Source organism: Sinohyriopsis cumingii, chromosome 19 (genome assembly GCF_028554795.1).
Source record: "Sinohyriopsis cumingii isolate HCF-2022 chromosome 19, ASM2855479v2, whole genome shotgun sequence".
Taxonomy (NCBI): Eukaryota; Metazoa; Mollusca; class Bivalvia; order Unionida; family Unionidae; genus Sinohyriopsis; species Sinohyriopsis cumingii.
Window position 1 is genome coordinate 48,807,014 of NC_142979.1, and position 18,317 is coordinate 48,825,330.

At 36.2% G+C, this 18,317-nt stretch overlaps 1 protein-coding gene across 2 annotated transcripts in view; it reads left to right on the forward strand.

Moving 5' to 3' along the window:
• The window catches only part of LOC149775663 (ankyrin repeat and FYVE domain-containing protein 1-like), a 139,325-nt gene that overhangs the window by 88,831 nt on the left and 32,177 nt on the right, over positions 1–18,317 (forward strand). For both annotated transcript variants that reach the window (XM_089944143.1, XM_089944144.1), the window contains exons 14-18: positions 566–734; positions 3,457–3,575; positions 8,695–8,757; positions 13,494–13,587; positions 15,815–16,015. In XM_089944143.1, the coding sequence (XP_089800269.1) occupies positions 566–734; positions 3,457–3,575; positions 8,695–8,757; positions 13,494–13,587; positions 15,815–16,015 (646 nt within the window). The remainder of the gene's footprint in view (positions 1–565; positions 735–3,456; positions 3,576–8,694; positions 8,758–13,493; positions 13,588–15,814; positions 16,016–18,317) is intronic.

An 18,317-nucleotide genomic window follows, 5' to 3' on the forward strand; every position in this document is an offset into this window, starting at 1 on the left:
CAAATCCAGTTTTGAGCACATGTAGTTCCATTGGGTTTCAATTTGGGGGCTTGGATAGAGTCATTACATCAGTTTTTTTTAGGACCAGTAGGCATTAAAAAAAACCCATCATTTTGAAGCAGGGTACAATACATGCCCATATAGTTGGGTAGTATCCAACCACCCACTGCTCATAGGGTCTGTCTTCATTGCTCCCAGTTAAGATATGTTTTACAGTTTTATACAATGAACTAAATTTCCACTAAAAAAGAAGTTCCATTAGCAGTCTAAATTATATAAATAATCTATGTTCACTAGGTGATCATAACATATGTCTCTTTGTTGCAATGACCAAAGAAGAAATAAAGCAGTAGCCAAAGTTGATTATTCCATTAAATTAATAACCATATAGAAAAGATTGTTTTCAGTAAGTGTTTATGGTACCACTAATTGCGGTATAGAAATAAAGGCTGCTGGCAAAGGGTTATCCTTGACCTTCTGCTGCTTATGGTCGTTCTACATATTTCCATGATAAAGGATTATATTTAAACAATTTAACTTGAGTATCCTCTTTTATTGTGCTTAGAACTCCAGATAAAGAGACACCCCTTCAGCATGCAATAAAGCGTCATCTGCCTGTAGTGGTTGATGTCCTGTGTGAAAGAGGGGTGGACATGAATGTGTTTGATGATAATGGCAACTGTCCCCTATGGCAGGCCCTGGATTCTGGACAGGAGGACATTGCCCAGTCTTTGGTTTGTCATTTTTACGTGAATCTGCATGTATATTAAAGTTTAATGTTATTTTGCCAAGATTTCACTGGACGTGTAAACTTGTATCCCTCATAATTAGAATCCTTCTTCGATAATGAATTTACACTTAACATTTGACCAATATAGTTATTTGAATATTAAGTTTTTTTCATCATGAATTTCTCTTTGGAGTGTCCTCTCTGTTCTCACCATAAACTTTTTGCATTTTCTTCAAATACAATTTCTAATTTTATTTCTTTTTCCAAATAAATAGTGCTAAGAAAAATGTGTATAATGTATAGTAGACATTTCAAAAAGCTTGACTAACAGAGAAATGAGGAGAAAGAAGACAACTAAGGAATAACCTGAACCTTTCTGTTCTGTACACCTAACTAAAATGGAAGAGAAGACCATTTATTCAAATGCCCACTAAATATATCTAATTTGGATTTTGATAAATAGTTATGCTTAATGCTTAGTTAATGCTTATCAACATCACATGTAGTAGTGTAATGTTCATGTCTATATTCATAATTAATTTTAAATATTTTTAATGGTTTCATCTTTATACCTGCTTATCTTTTCATCCATCATTCACACTTTCACTTTGTGGGCATAATTCCAAAACTGCTCAAGATATCTCTTTGAGACATTGTACACTTATTATTAGATTTGTGGCATTAACCAGATGTGTCTTTTGCTGTTCACATTGTTCGGTTTCAATATTTAAACATTTTCGTCCTTTCTATCCATCTAATCAATCACGCATTCATTTCCGGGGTATAACTTCAGAAACTATCAAGGCCTGTTAGTGACTCTTGGTACATATTTTAGACTAGTGGGGCAGTTGTGTTTTTTTTGCAGTTCAGAATTATCCTGTTTTAATATTTGTAACATCTTTGTTTGTCTTTCATTCATCCATCCATCAGTCTCACTTATGTCCCCAATTTGACATGGCTTATAGACAAATTCATCTTCTTGCTTTAATCAGTGCCAACTCAAATACTAGTATATGTAAGTTGTAAATAGTTCAACAATTGCTTTTGACAGAGCACTACAGAATAATTTGGTGTTTGTTATGGAAATATGAACTGAACATCACTGTTGAACACCATATCAAAGAGGCAATATGAAATGGTTATGTAATATATAGATTTTGATGTTTTTATGAAGATAATGTGATGCAGATGCAGATGACTAATGTTGATGATTAATACTACTACTGGTACTTTTATTTTACTGATGATGTTTGATGTTGATAATTACTAACAGTACTAGGGGCCCCAAAGTGGCCGGATAGTCTAAAGTGATCACTATTCTGGATCACTGCCATCTCACTTCTGCCTGCATGGGTTCAAGTCTCGGGTTCAGCCAATGTGGATATGTGAGAAAGCTTGCCAGTAGCTTCTTGAGGGTTGGTTGTTCTTTCGGGGTTTTTCCTGGGTTCTTCCTCCACCATTAATACTGGCCACCATGTATAGCCTATCTTGTGCTGAAAAATGGCATTGAACCCAACAACAGCAACAACTAACAGTACTCATACTAATGCTACTAATGCTTATGATGATGTTGGTGCTGTTACAGATTCTACTACTGATGATGATTGATGTTGATGATTACTGCTAAAAGTACTTGTACTATTAAAATGACTGCTGCTGCTGCTGATGATGATTGATCTCAGTGATTACTAATAATATTGGTACTCTTACTAATGCTACTAATGATGATGTTGATTACTGCTACAAGTACTTGTACTATTACAACTAGTACTGATGATGATAATGATTGATGATGTTGATTACTGCTACAAGTACTTGTACTATTACAACTAGTACTGATGATGATAATGATTGATGTCGATGATTACCACTACAAGTACTTGTACTATTACAACTAGTACTGATGATGATAATGATTGATGATGTTGATTACTGCTACAAGTACTTGTACTATTACAACTAGTACTGATGATGATAATGATTGATGTCGATGATTACCACTACAAGTACTTGTACTATTACTAATACTACTAACTGCTCTGGTGGCCTAGTGGATGTGGGAGGTTGCAGGTTTGAGCCCTGGCCAAGTCATACCAAAGATTTATAAAAATGATACTAACAGCTGCCTCGCTAGGCGCTCAGCATTAAGAGGTTAGTGTTAGGACTGCTTGGCCTGGTGTGAGGATAATGTGACTGGGTGGGACATGATGCTTTGTGTCTGTGGCATGATGCCGCAGTGCTAGACATCATTGTAAACTGCCACACTACAGACATCGTAGCGATATGACTGATTTTTAAAAAAAGCTACATTAAAAATCCAAATCACACACACACACACACATTGATAATAATGATTGATGTTGATTACTTCTAGAACTCGTGCTACTTTTGTTACTGATGACGATAGTAATGTCATTGATTACTGCTGCAAGTACTCATACTGTTACTACTACTAGTGATGATGATTACTACTTCTAGTACTCATGCTACTTCTACTGCTGCTGCTGATGATGAGTGATGTCACTACTATATCTCTTACTGCTACTGTTGTTACTTATCATAATGATGATTGATGTCAGTCATCACTACTATTACCAGTATTCTTATTACTACTACTGCTGCTTCTCCTCCCCTTACTACCACCACAGCAGCTACCAGTATGACCATCATTATCATCACTGCTACTATAATAACCTTGTCATTGCTCTATAATTTTCCTATCATAGGTGCGGCATGGGTGTGATGTGAACCTATGGAGTAAAGGCCCAGGAGACTGTCAGCAGACGCTGTTACACAGAGCCATTGATGAGAACAATGAGTCTGTAGCATGCTTTCTGATTAAAAGGTAAAAGAGGTCAGTAGATAAATAAATTCATAGCAAGTCTTTTCCTTGCAAGCTGTTCAGTGCCAGAGCATCGGTCACTGAAACACCCAGACCACAAATGCTGTTTGATAAGTTTCTCAAGAGTTCAAGGGAGGGATAAACAGTAAACAACTTGACCCACATGATGGCGACCTGAACCTCAATCAGTTGTTTCAATTATTGACTGAATACAGCAATGTGTGCCAATTAACAGGATGGGTTATGTTTATATGGACTTGGCATACTGTTATTTGAACTAATGAAAGATGTAATCAATGTTATTATTTCTGTTCAAGGAGATGCTAAGAATAATTACATTGAACTGTAATGGTCTATTCTTATGTTACGTGTTTAGGCTCTAATAAATAGTAACAAAAGAAAGAATGAAAACAACAAGCTTTGAAAAATTTAATTTATTTCCCTGGACAAACACTGTAAAAGTTAAAAAAATAAGAACTTATGGTTTTAAGAATCAGATCCAAAATTAATCCAAGAATAATCCACAAATCAAATTTTAGAAGTGCTAGTAATGAAATGTTCTGATGAATTCAAGTTCGAATCCCAACGAAAATTCCAAAATGGAAGGCGATGACGTATACTATAGCTAGTGTTGTGTCTACAGTTCTTTGTTGATTCATGAACAATATTCCAGTGTTTGAATTTCCAAATAAAATTTAAATAAATGTCTTTGTCCAAGAATTCTGTATGAGCACTCAAATATTTACAGGAAAAAGAATTATTCTTATTGAATCCAAATAATTGGAATAAAAATTAAAATATAACTCCAAACTGGTCACAAACACTTTCCAATGTAAAGGTAAAATCCCAAACAGAAATATCTCTTTAAACATCACTAATAAATGTATTAAACTACTGTACAGTTTCGGAAAACCCATAATTGCGAAATAGTTCTGTTTGCAATCTAAAGTCACCTACTCTCAGTATGACCTTAATGAAAACCAATCATTTTACTCGAGAATAAAATAAAAGTAGAAAGTTGTTTACTTGTCTCAGTGATTTCTGAATCAAGGTTGGGAACTAAGTCAAAAATAGAAACAGTGTTTCTATTTTTAGGTGTTTATGAAAAGATTCTGGTCAAACTCAATTTTCTGGAAAATATCAAATTCCTAGTAAACAAAATTACATTACTTTGACATGTAATGAAATTAAAAATAAAAAGATTTTAAAATTTACAAACAATTAAATTAAATCAAATATAATTAAATCAAATATACATAACACTCATAACGCCAAACTACTCAGTGTCATCAGGTATTTAAAGGTAAATCAATATATTACTGCATGTTTGCTATGAACATGTTAACTTAGAACAGTTCTATATGAAAATGGGTTGGTATCATCAATTGCTATCCGGATACAAAACACAAGCAGGGAACATAAAAAGAAATTAAGATATTGAAAATATATATATATATATATATATATATATATATATATATATATATATATATATATATATATATATATATATATATATATATATATACAATATTTCAAGCCAGGAAGACTAGAAAATGTGAGGAATTACTAAGAAAGATTCAGCATTATTTATCTCGTAGTTTGCATTGTTTTATTCCAAATATTTCAAATCTGCTGTCTTTTCCAGAATTATCTTCTCATAATATGCCAAATGTTAAACTTAAATGCCAAGAAGCAAAATATAAATTGTCACAGATAAGAATTGGAATTGTGAGGAAAAAAAACTTGTGTGTGTGGATGGTGGTGGTGGGGGATTAGGATAGAAAGATTCTCTTTGCTTGTAAGAAGGTATGCTGTATTTTGGAAACTACCATTTGAATGGGCTAGCATATTTCAGTGGATAATTGCATGATATTTACCAGACCCAAATTTTACCGAAGAAAATGTGAGTTGTCCATATTGCAGTGAAACAATAAATAGAAGAATACATTTTTCTTCACATGCTAACACTTAAAATGTTGGTCTTTTGTAGAGAAGGTTACTTTTCCAAAAATAAATATAAAAATTAGGCTGACAATGAAAAATATAATTTTAATATCAAAATATGTTACTTATTTCTATTGCATAGCTTACCTTTTTTGTGATGGGAATTATTTTTGAAGCTGCCATTTGAATGGGCTAGCATATTTCAGTGGATAAATGCCTATTTACCGTACCCAAAATTTTACTAAGAAATTATGAGTTGTCCATATTGCAGTGAAACAGTAAATAGAACATTATTTCTTCACATGCTAACACTTAAAATGTTGATCTTTTGTACTATTTACTTTTTAAAATTTTATTATTATTAAGTTAGTGTCCTGCTGAAGAGGGTGGACAGAATCCTGACCCATTTTGGAGGCACTGAGAGCCAAAGTTGTCATTGTTGGCTCGCCAGTGTCTATCCCTTTGGGGGACCATGAACTCCGTAGCAGACCTTGTTCCGCTAGGAAGACTGCATATGTTTCCCTCCAGTTTTTCCTTATGGTGAATTGGAAATGATACGGGAACCCTGAGACTGCTCAGATTTCACTTGGATTGGAATTTCACCATGACTTGAGTTGATGGACGAATCGGGACCAGTTTCTGACCAGGGGCCCCATACATAACCCCTGAACCTCACTCCTACCTATTCACTGACAGATTTGGGGTGGGACACTCACATGGAGCTGAAAGGGCTAATATTTAAGGATTTGTGGTCAGGAAACAATCTACCCTACACATAAACAATTAGGAAAGGAGGGTAGTATTTTTAGCCCTCCAGGGATGCATCAACAAAGTAAGGAGTCACTGTGTGATAGTCTCTGATAAAATGTTGGTGGCAGTTTACATCAGGTGACAGTGAGGCACACATGCCTCTTTTTTTGTATGTATGCTTTGGGAGCCTCCTTCACTTGGAAGGTATTACCCTCTGAGTTCATCATATTTCTGGCAAAAAGAATATTTTACCAGATGTCTGTCCAGGAGAAGCAAGGTTGTCCACATGGAATGACCTGAGCATCAGTCCATAGCAAAGCAGAGTCCCTAATGAGACTGGGTGGGAAACTCTTGGTGGATTTGTTTTTGTAACAATGTTAAACAGAAAGTGTTCATTTTACATGTTCCAAGTCCCAGACCAGAGAGCCTGGGTAGTGGACACCTTCGCATTATTCATGATGATTCTGCAAGTTCTCCACCAAGTCAGATTATTCACCTTCATATTTGGTTCATCTCAAGCAAACTGTTTTGGGATTGGTGCAGTAGGAAATGCAAAAATCCTACTAGTCCCTCTGAGTGCAGTTTTTTATAGAGAGAGAATACTTGGTTTAAACTAATAAGGGCTCTAGGGCAGTCTTATCCATCAAGCTCAGATTTTCAAAATGTCCCGCCATTGTTTCAGATCCTAATATTTCCAATCTTATCAGACATTTTGAGTTGCAGTTACATGTTTCTCTCTTGTTAATGTCCAGATGGAATCAGTCTTGTTCATGTTGAACCATTTGGTGAGACTTCTTTTGATAATCTTACCTTTCAATCTGTTATTATGAATCAGTTTAATTTTCTTTGCCAAACAGGCTTTTAGCAAATAACATTTAGCTTTACTCCCTATAAAGATCCCCAGTCTCAGTCAAATCTTTGCCGGGGTTGATCAGGATCGACTCTTTCAGTTAGAGCTTTTTGATTCTATTTTAGCTCTTCTAATGGGAGAAGGAAGGATAGGAAGTTAATTTCTGGCCCTTACTTGGCTTTGTTAATATTTTAGCATCCACTGATTCCAAGTGGATTCTTCTGATGATCAAATGGGTGTATTAAACCCTTACTGAGAGAAACCTTTTATTCCTGAAGATTAAAGCCCATGAAATTTTAAGCCATTGCTATCTCACGGGCCATTCAAATTCATTCATCATTGGAGGATGTTATGAAAGCTGCATTTTGGCAGTTACAGACTACTTTCTTCTCCTTGTACTTTAATCATTCTTTGGTGACCCTGGTTGAAGTCATCTTTTCTTTAGGTCCCATAGTTGTGGCACAAAATTGGTGCAAGCAGATACCAACTTAAAGTATTGACATTCCTACCACAAAGGTGAGTTTATCCTTTCAATACCATTTTTGAGGCCAATGGTCTCCCACCACGTGGGAAATCCAGCTATGCAGTAGCAACAGACAACATATTACTGATATTAAATTGTAGTTTTGGGGGTAGTAAAACTAATATTCATGATGTACCTGTGACTATTGCCAGATTCCCTCCACCCAGCCCATTTAGATGTCCCACAAGTAGTATGACTACAGCGCATGGGTCTGTGGTATGCGGAACAAACTGAGTCAGTGTTCTTCTAGTTCAGAATTTTTTAATACTTGCTGAACTTTTTGTTTAATAAGAGGAGGTTAATTGTCTTCTTGGAAAGGTTAGCTAGGCAGTAGTGACATAGAATTATTACATCATTAAAATCAGTTTACCTACCCCCAGCCAAAAAAATATTTATTTGATATTAATGTGTTAGTTTAATGGCTTAATTGAGCATCAACAAGTCTTAATATGGATACATAAAAGATATACTTTCATATTTGAAGAAGAGATGGCTCATACAAAAATATAATTTGCAGCTGATCTGAAAAAATTCCTTTTAATATCATAATATGAAATACATATGGAAGTTTAAGTTGTTCTTCACTGATTACCTTTAAAAAAAAATTCCTATCATTTTAATGATTGTCATTATTATTATATATTATAGTATATAAACACTAAAATATTGTCATAATGCAACGATTTCTTGATGTATTGAAAGATCAAAGTATTTATAAAAATAAAAGTAAAACAACTCACAATTTATATTATCTTTAAACATATTAAATACATTTTTTAGATGAAATGTATTGTGGGAAAGGTTTCTTCTCATAGATATTTTTTTCAATGGCTGTATATTATAAAGACATGAAAGACAAATTTAGTTATCTTTCTGGTAGAGCTGGATTCAGGTTGTGGAAAATAAAAATAAATGTGATCTGGTAAGCATTCTCAGAGAAACAAAATGTCAAATTTCCTTTCCAGACCTGGTTTACATTATCTCTGTGCACATTGGAAAAGGTCAGTGTGGCTTAAACATGCAAAATAATAAATGAAAATATTCTTTTGCAGTGGTTGTGATAAGAACAGTCCAAGAAGACCAGGTCCCAATAGCGAAGGTGGAGATGAGGCAAGGTAAACTATAGAACAACTAAAAGAACAAGTTGTGTTTGTACTCTTTTTAACTGTGTGTAACATGCACCCAACTGTGATCAGGTTGGGATTAAATATCTGTCACACAATAATGTCTCAGTAGATTGGAATCTGTACAACTGCCACACTGCAGACATTGTAGTGATATGACTGAAAATGTTTTAAAGCTACATTAAAAATCCAAATCTCACACACGCATGCATGATGCACCAGTGTTAGACATCACTATAAACTTTCACACTGCAGACATCATAGCAATATGACTGAAAAATTATTAGAGCTACATTAAAAATCCAAACACACACACACAGACTCTCTGTTCAAGACACATTTTGATTTAAATAAAATGGGTTCTTCCACTTCGTGTAGTTATTAGCATAATGGGTTCATAACAGCTTAAAGGACTCTCAACACAAAATCACTCCAGTCATTATCAGTCATTTAAGTAACCTCTATACTGGTGGATTTTTATCTTTGGTACTTTTAACTTTTATTTGCTCTTGACAATATATTGTATAAACTGCCCCACAATGATAGTTTTCCATGAGCGCTAAACACAACTGTTTACTGTTTATACAGATTAAAAACATATTATGGTGTCTCTACCATTCTCTCTGTTTATTTTCCTGAGAATTGTGTTTTATAAACATAACTGAATTAAGGGTTTTGGAAGTTAAAAAAGAATTTTGTTTTTCATGTGGCAGATATGGCATTGTGTTATGTGAATTTGTCCAATCTAATGGAAATAAGGACAAAGTATCTATCATTTTACCCATGTAAATAAAACTAACCAAGTCACAATCACTCAAAAGAACAACAATATACACCATGGGTAATGCTGCACATGGCAGTGAGACATGTACTATATTTATATTAAAATTCATTACTATGGCAACTTTGTGCACACAATTCCTTGACGTAAACCATGTCTCCAGTTTTGGCACATTGATTAGAATACCAGTCCTGGGCTAAAGACATTATTCAATAGCCTGCCATACCTTGTCCAGTCCATATTCTGTTACTGATGCTCAGTACTGCTGGCAATGGATTTGGAGAAAAAAACTTCTCTCACCATCCATTTGCAGACCATTGGAAGGAGAGGTGCACAATCCATGGCCCAGGGGCCGGATACGGCTCACAAATGTGTTCTGTCCGGCCCTCAGGTGGTCTTAGAAAATGCAATCTGGCCCTTGGCCAAAGAGAATTGTGTACCCCTGAGTGGAAGGATCAAGGATTGGCACTAGACAGGTCCATCACTGATGCCTGCTCCATCCAGACCCAGTACAGGCTTCAGTGACTCTCCATTCCCAGACACCCAGCACCTGCTTAAAACCTTTTGGCAGGTAGCAAATGAATGCCTGGGGATTTCTGTGTCCCAGTATGGATTTTCTCCCAATTTCGTTCACAATCTCCAGGATCCAGTTTTTTTCCTGTTTAGGTTTTGAATCCACTGAAGACCATTTCGTTTTCACCCAACCATATGAATTTGAGAACACATGCTAACAAGCACCATCTTCCTTCCTCAACTGAACATCCAGAGAAGATCCAGCCATTCATGCATCCAGTGAAATAGTCTTCAAACCTTCTCTCCAACTCTTTTAATGGCCTCATGCAGGATTCCCTCACCTGTTGAACTATAAAAAAGACCATTATTAATGTCAAGTCTTTGACATTTTGCAGTATAGCAGCATAGAGCTCAATGCTTGACTTAGTATCAGTGACTTTAGTCTTTATTCCAGGAATTTTTGAGATCTCAGCTTTCTGAAGCAACACCTTTGGGCACTTGAGTTCTGCATGTATATCTTAAAAATCAGTCCCGAATGCCATTTGAGAGGGATAGTTTTCAGGTCAGAAGCACAGAATGGGCATCCCTGTATAGCAAGACATGAAATCCTTTGTTTCATTTTTACTTAATCTCCTTTGTTTCACTCTTGCTACATCTCAGTTTCCTTATCAGCAAGTCCAAGTCCCATCTCAGTATTTCCCAGTTCTTCATTAATCTGGACATGGGATCAGAAAGCACTTTTAGCTTTGAGTTTGCCTCCCCCGAAATGCCAATATGATTAAAATCAGATCTCCACTGTTACACATGAAGATCTGACAGCGACCGCTTAGGGGTAACCATTATTGCTCATCTGACCAGCGAGTCAAATGAAGTCTTATCTCATTTGGAGACTGAGCAGTGTGGACGAAGATCATGAATGTGTATTGAATAGTTTGATTCACTTTCAGATTTTTGAAAGCTGCATTTTCATTGGCTAATTCAAAGGTCACCAGAACATGACCCCTAAGTAGTCATCGTCAGATCTTCACATAGGACAGAGGAGATCTGATTTTAATCAGATTGCCAAAATGCCCTCTGAAAAACACCTTTTTAGCTTTTTCAGAGTCATATCTTGAGCTGAGATGCATCAGCTCAATTCGCAAATATCTTTTCAGTTGATGCCACTAAAACACTTGTGTGTTCATTAGTACTTTCAAGACTGGACTATTGTAACTCAATTCTGTCTGGTTCATCTCAATGTCTGCTCCAGAAACTTCAAAAAGTTCAAAACACAGCTGCTCGAATCATACTTAGAGTACCACGATCAGAGCATACCTCCCCGCTGCTCTATACCCTACACTGGCTATCCATTCGATCTAGAATCAAACACAAAATTTGTTCTCTGTGCTATGTTTCACTGTTGGACTCTAGTCATAAATACCTATCTGACCTCACCCATGTGTATACACCAGCAAGATACTTACGCTCCTCTTCTGACAATTGTATATTCATTATTCCCACTATGAAAACAAAGTCATATGGACAGCGTTCTTTTGTATACCAGGGCCCAGCAATGTGGAATGAATTGCCCACTGAACTTAGACACAAAGACAGAGTGATCACATTCAAGAGAGCTCTCAAAACTCACTTATTTCGACTGCAAGAACAAACTTAAAGACCTAATAATGTTTCCTACCTTAAATATTCTCAGCAAGTTTTTGAATGTTTTCTAATTTCATGGTGTTTGTTTTTGTAATCATATCATTATATGTTTTTTATGTTATAGGTGTTGTCTAATGTTGTAAAGTGCTTCTAAAGATTAGGCGCTATACAAAGTCCTCATTATTATTATTATATCCTAGATTGAAAATCTTTTTGCCAGTTGAGTCTTCACAATGGGGCCACAAAGCCTTCTGCCCTGCGCCACAAGTTCATTTTATCTGGCTGTATTCAGTTACAGCTGTGACTTTGTCTATGAGACTAAAATAAGGTACCATCTGAGCAAATGGGTCGACTTTCCTCATTGAACAGCAGCTGTCTTGCTGACGGGTCAGCTACCAAGCATCAAGGTCTGGATACCAGCACAAGCATGATGCTTACCTCCTGCCCTCCTTCCAAGAGTGCCAGGTTTGACCTCTTCTTATAGTGCTCAGCACATATCAACCCTCTGGAGCTGAAGGTTATAGTGATACCTTTTGACCATGCTTTCAGTTTCCAGTTATCTTGATTGTTGTCTTTTCTTTTTTAAGAAAGGAAGTCAGTCTACAGACCTCTGTCATCCATTTTGGGATTTTCTCAGATGATGTCAGGTGATGTCCTCTTCAAGAAGTCCACATTCATGTTTGCCATATCCCAGGCATGCTCATGTTTCTAGTAGACTTACCATCCAAAGGTATAAGCCAATCCACACATCAGGGTCCTGTCACCACACAGGCTTAAGTTCAGTCCATACCTGCAGAGGTTGCTCGTTGCAGTCCATCATGTAGAAAGTTGAAAGGCCAAGTCACAGGTAACTGGAGACAGTGCCAACTTGAGAGTAGTTGGATGTGAATTTCTCCTCCAGTTCCTTTTCTTTAAACATACTATGATTGGGTAACATATTTGAAGAAGAACCAATTTTTAGAGTAAAATGTTATTTGATAATGCTTTCCTGATGACAATGCAAGCTCTTCCTTCTGTTATATCCCTTTAAGATCCTATGCATCCATTCCGTAGTAAGCAACAATTTGAAGAGATTTGGTGAAAACCTCACTAAGGGTAGACCAGTCATATCAGATCTACCTTGGCAAGCAGATTAACTTTTAACACATCAGTCATGAAAACAAGCCAAAAGACAGACTGAATGTCTTTTGTTTGCTTGGAAGGGCTGGATTTGGAAGGTATTGAATGCACTGCCATTGTGTTATTATTGGGCTGGTATTATTGAAGAAAAATATATTACTCCCATTATTTCACCAAAGTCACAAAGGTAATAACTAATTTTAACCAAGGTTGTGGGGCCCCGAGTGGCCGAGTGGTCTAAAGCGCTCTCCGTTACGGATCACTGCGATGTCACCTCTGTCTGCGTGGGTTGGAGTCTCGGATTCAGCTAATGTGGGTATGTGAGAAAGCTTGCCAGTAGCTTCTTGTGGGTCGGTGGTTCTTTCTGGGGTTTTCCCGGGTTCTTCCTCCACCATTAATACTGGCCGCCATGTATAGCCTATCGTGTGCTGAAAAATGGCGTTAAACCCTACAACAACAACAACAACAACAAAATTAACCAAGGTTGCATTTCATTATTTTGAACAAAATATAAAATTGTTGCACAACATAAATCACATGACAGAAAACTATGGGAAATTCCTCTACAAATCAGCCATTTTGAGCAGGTCATTGTGGTAATGACGGATATCAGCTATCGTTTCACAAATTCTTCAGTGAAGATGAATAATATTTATTTTTTTTTTCTGCTCAGAGATGGTCAAACACCCCTGCATTTGGCCTGTGCATGGGGAATGGAGATGGTAGTGCAGTGTTTGATGGAGCAAGGGGCAAATGTCAACAGTCAGGTATTGCTTTTAAATGTATTTGTCTACATACCCAAGCTGTTGTTTACAGCATACAAGGCTTCCTTAGGATAGATCCAGACTCTTCTAATAATAGTAGAAATGGTCTTTGTTGTATTTTGTTTAAATTAACATGATACAATACAGTGTTTTTAAATAAATATTTAATCATTCTGATTAGTTTTTTTTTCCAAGGGACAAACTTAGGCTTAGAGTTGTCATAGGTCGGGAGTTGGCGAAGAAACAAAGACAAGTCTCTTTGAATTTACTAAAATTGTTGCTTGTTAAAAATATAATGTACCCAATATCCCTGTTAAGGACAAATCACAATATTTAAATTGACTACTTACAAGAACTTTGCTTAATTAATTAATTCCTTTCACAATTAGATCAGTGGAAAATAGCATAAAAAAAGTGAGAGAAAAAAGCATGTCACTGATTTTAATTTGAGTTATAACTGTGCCATGTATGATCCATCAAGGAACAGTCTGAGAAGGTCAGAGAGGGATAAAAGAAGCAACAGTACATATAAGTAAGAATGTTGTCAGGGATGCTCATTTTCATCATATATATTGAATTTGTTATTTTATTTAAGAATATCAGATGGTTTTAGTAGTCAGCAGTTAAGAAGAGGAAATTGACTTATCTTGGAAATTATTGTTGGACATCATTGTGAGTCCCATCAAGACATTTGTTAAATGCCTGCCATAAGGCAGAGCATATCATGTTATGATGTTTTCCATCCATCTGTATGTCTGTCCATTTTTTCACTATTTCATTTCCACACAATAACTTGAGTTCCTTGCCATCAACCATTTTGAACTCGGGCTCAAAAGGTCAGAAGTCAAGGTCAGAGGAACTAAATGAAGGAATGTTTTCCAACAGTAACTTTAACTGTATATCAGGTATCTTGACTTCTACTTTATAAATGGATTGCATCTGAGATAGAAAGACAGCTTTTGATTCTGAGCTAGAAGGAAAAAGTGAAGGTCACAGGGACTAAAAAGACAAATGGTTTCCAGATGAAGTTTTTAGTTTTTAGTTTTTTTGTTGAGTACTTTTACCAATCTATGTGGATAGCTTTAATCTAAGACACGTATTCATTTTGGATCAAAAGGTCAGAATTTAAAGTCATTGGTACTGAAAGAATGAAAAGTGATTTCCACAAAAGTACTTAAATCATGTATCACTTGCCTTGATTAAACTTTATAGATGGATTGCATTTGATAAAGAAGACACCTGTTGATTTGGGGTTAAAAGGTCAAGATTAAAGTAACACCAAGAAGGTAAAAACAATTTTGATAAGATAACACCAGCCTTAAAAAAACCAAACCATTGACAAAACATTGTGAATGGCCTGGATAAGAGACAAGAAGGGTATCAGTCGATTTGGGGATAAATAGAGGTTAAGGTCGCCAAGACTGAAAGTCAAAAATTCTTTCTGCGTTTTAACTTGTCGTAGTGATGTATAATGTCCCAGTTTACAGTACTCTTGTTTTATATTCATTAACCCTATTTTTACAAAATACAAGCATCAAAATTTTGCACCTTGTTGACCATAGTTTGCATGTACTTAAGTAAATGCCACTATGCTGGAAACACCTACAAACAGGTACTTATCATTGTGATGTTTGACGTTTAATGTCCTTGCATCATGGTGCACATAACCACTAATGTGATCTGTCTTTAAATTGCTCCAAGCTTGTTCAGCCATAAATCACATATGTGCTGTCCAAATACTAGGTATAAATTTGGAGTTTTGAGCTCGAGTCCAACATTTGCACTTACTTATTGTGAAAATTTTCAGAGAAGAGTTTGATTCATTGTTACCATTCAGTAATGCTAGATTGATGGATGTGTAAAACATTAAGAAGCAGTGCATTATTCAAGCTTTATATTTCAGCATTTTAAGCACACAATATAAGGAATAGATAACAGATATTTTCATCATCTCAGGTGTAAACTTGAATTGTAGAGGCTGTGTTCTTTCTGCCCTTAAAAATATTTTAAGTAGCTTAGCTTGGACTGAAGTTTGCTTGATGTTAAATGTTTGGTTATAATCAAAATGTTTATTCATTGTTCTCAGAGTGAGGAAATACTTGTTACCACAAAACAGGATTTATGAGTGCATAAACATGCTTGATGATCATAATTTTAGTTATTTTTTATTTTTAATGCATAGGCATTGTATAATTAATTTTTCTTTTTTCTTTCTATTTGCTGCTGTTAGGATGCAGAAGGAAAGATGCCTCTACATATAGCCATAGAAAATCAACACCATGTGATTATCTCCCTTTTGCTTGGCCATCCAAAGTTAGATCTGACCATAAGGGACAAACAGGGTCAGACTCCATTTGCTGCTGCCATGACAACCAGAAATAACAAAGCTGCTCAATCTATACTCAACAGGGAGACTAATGCTGCAGAGCAGGTATTTGCAAATGATTTATTTTTCTTCTCATTTTGATTCATTTTTGGCTTTATTTTAGAACCATAAAGTATTGTACTGTATGGGATATAGGTAATCGATTCTGTTAAAATATCCCATTCTTTTTCAGAATTTTCATGATGGTAAACATAAACATGGATTGGATTCCAATTTACAGAAATTTTCCGGTCTGACTGATATTTTTGTCCTTTAAAAAAGGTGTCACCTTCATTGTCTAAAAGAGTACAAACTAGGAAGTCCAAGTCAAGAAGCAGGGCATGGTGGTGGCATAGACCTTTTCTCTGGACCCACCCGCTAGGTAGCCCCCTTGACCAGTGTCCTGCTTTTCAGTATTGTGGGTTTTTCCAACTTTCACCCATGTACTGGAGCCCCGAGTGGCCGAGTGGTCTAAAGCGCTCACCGTTACGGATCGCTGCCATCTCACCTCTGTCTGCGTGGGATCGAGTCTTGGATTCGGCTAATGTGGGTATGTGAGAAAGCTTGCCTGTAGCTTCTCGTGGGTCGGTGGTTCTTTCTGGGGTTTTCCCGGGTTCTTCCTCCACCATTCATACTGGCTGCCATGTATAGCCTATCGCATGCTGAAAAATGGCGTTAAACCCTACAACAACAGCAACAACATCACCCATGTACTATATGTAGCATACAGGAGGCAGGCCCAACTGTATTTCACCTAGCCAAGTAATCCCTTACTTGGTCATTGTCCATCCCCCATTGATGTATACATGAGGTTTTAGAGAGACAGAACAAATGAGGATGACACAAATATAATTTATTTTCTCTGGTGATAAACTCATGCTTGATAATAAAGCCCAAGCTAAATAAATTCACCTACCCGATGCCCAGGACAAGCCCACATTTGGCTCAGGCAAGCTCGAGTTTGTAATTTTGGAGAGTGAGAGAGATGTTGTGTTCAATTTGTTATGCTTCATACTGTGCTAGCTTTCCACAGAAGATTTATCTGCATCTTTATTTATATCATAACTGTTTGCAGTTTCCTTCTTTCTAACGGTTCTTTATTTCACACAGTATACTGCTAAAGTCTATAACTTCCATCTTGTCAGTATCAGAGTCAGTCTCACATTTTCTTGTGTTGAAGACTTTTTGCCCAGACATCTCTGCCTCCCTCTCTTTCATCATTTCCAAAACCCTTATCTACCTATCCATTTACCTATTTTCATAAATGTGTATGTCCATCTTTGTTTTTCTAACTATATCTACACTCTAACCCATCCTTTTTTCCTGATTTAGAAATCTGTCTACATACATTATTTACATATATCTTGTTTGATGATGTTAATTATTGACGTATAGTTTTAAGGTACAAAAAAATATAAAAAGAAAACAACTGTTCTGTATTTTTAAAATAAATATAATGTGTTTTCCTTGAAACATCCAGTATTTTATAATTATATTTGTATTGCTTTAGTTGTGATACTACTTTATTATGGGGCAAACTGAAATCTCCCAAAGGGCAGATGATTTTCCAGTTTGCATGCCCTGGGCATTCTCACTGATATAAAATTTGTATAGCTCTGATGCCTAACCCAAACTTTTACTAAAGAGAAGGAAAATTCATATTCTATAAAGTAGTGATCAGCCTAGCCCCAACTATTTGTTATATTTATTATTTTTTTTAAAAATATTTGTTGATGGCCTCAAGGGAGATTAGTTGTTGTTGTTGTAGGGTTTAATGCCATTTTTCAGCACTTTATAAGCTATACATGGCGGCCAGTAAGAATGGTGGAGGAAGTACCCGGGAAACCCCTGGAAAGAACCACCAACCGACGAGAAGCTACTGGCAAGCTTTCTCACATACCCACATTGGCTGAATCCGAGACTTGAACCCATGCAGACAGAGGTGAGATGGCAGTGATCCATAATGGAGAGCGTGTTAGACCACTAGGCCACTCAGGGCCCCGACATTTGTATGTGGATGGTAAGTAAAATTCCACTTCTTTTCACTCAGAATTAAATCCTTCAGAACACTCATATTTTCTGTAATAATCCCTGTCATCAGAACACCTGCATCTCTATCGTCTGTTGACCCTTTGTTAATTTTCAGACGCATGCATGGAAGGCAGCATCATGCTGCTACCACAAATGGATAAAAATTGCATCTTACTTCTTGGTTTCTTCAATAGGCATCGAGGGACAGTACCTAGAATAGTCCAAACAGTGGCTAATTCCTTTTTAAAAATGTACCCAGATAAAATAGTTTGCTGAAATTTCAAAGGAAACAGATTACGTTTGAGGTACCGACTGTTATGAAAATGTACTCAGCAAA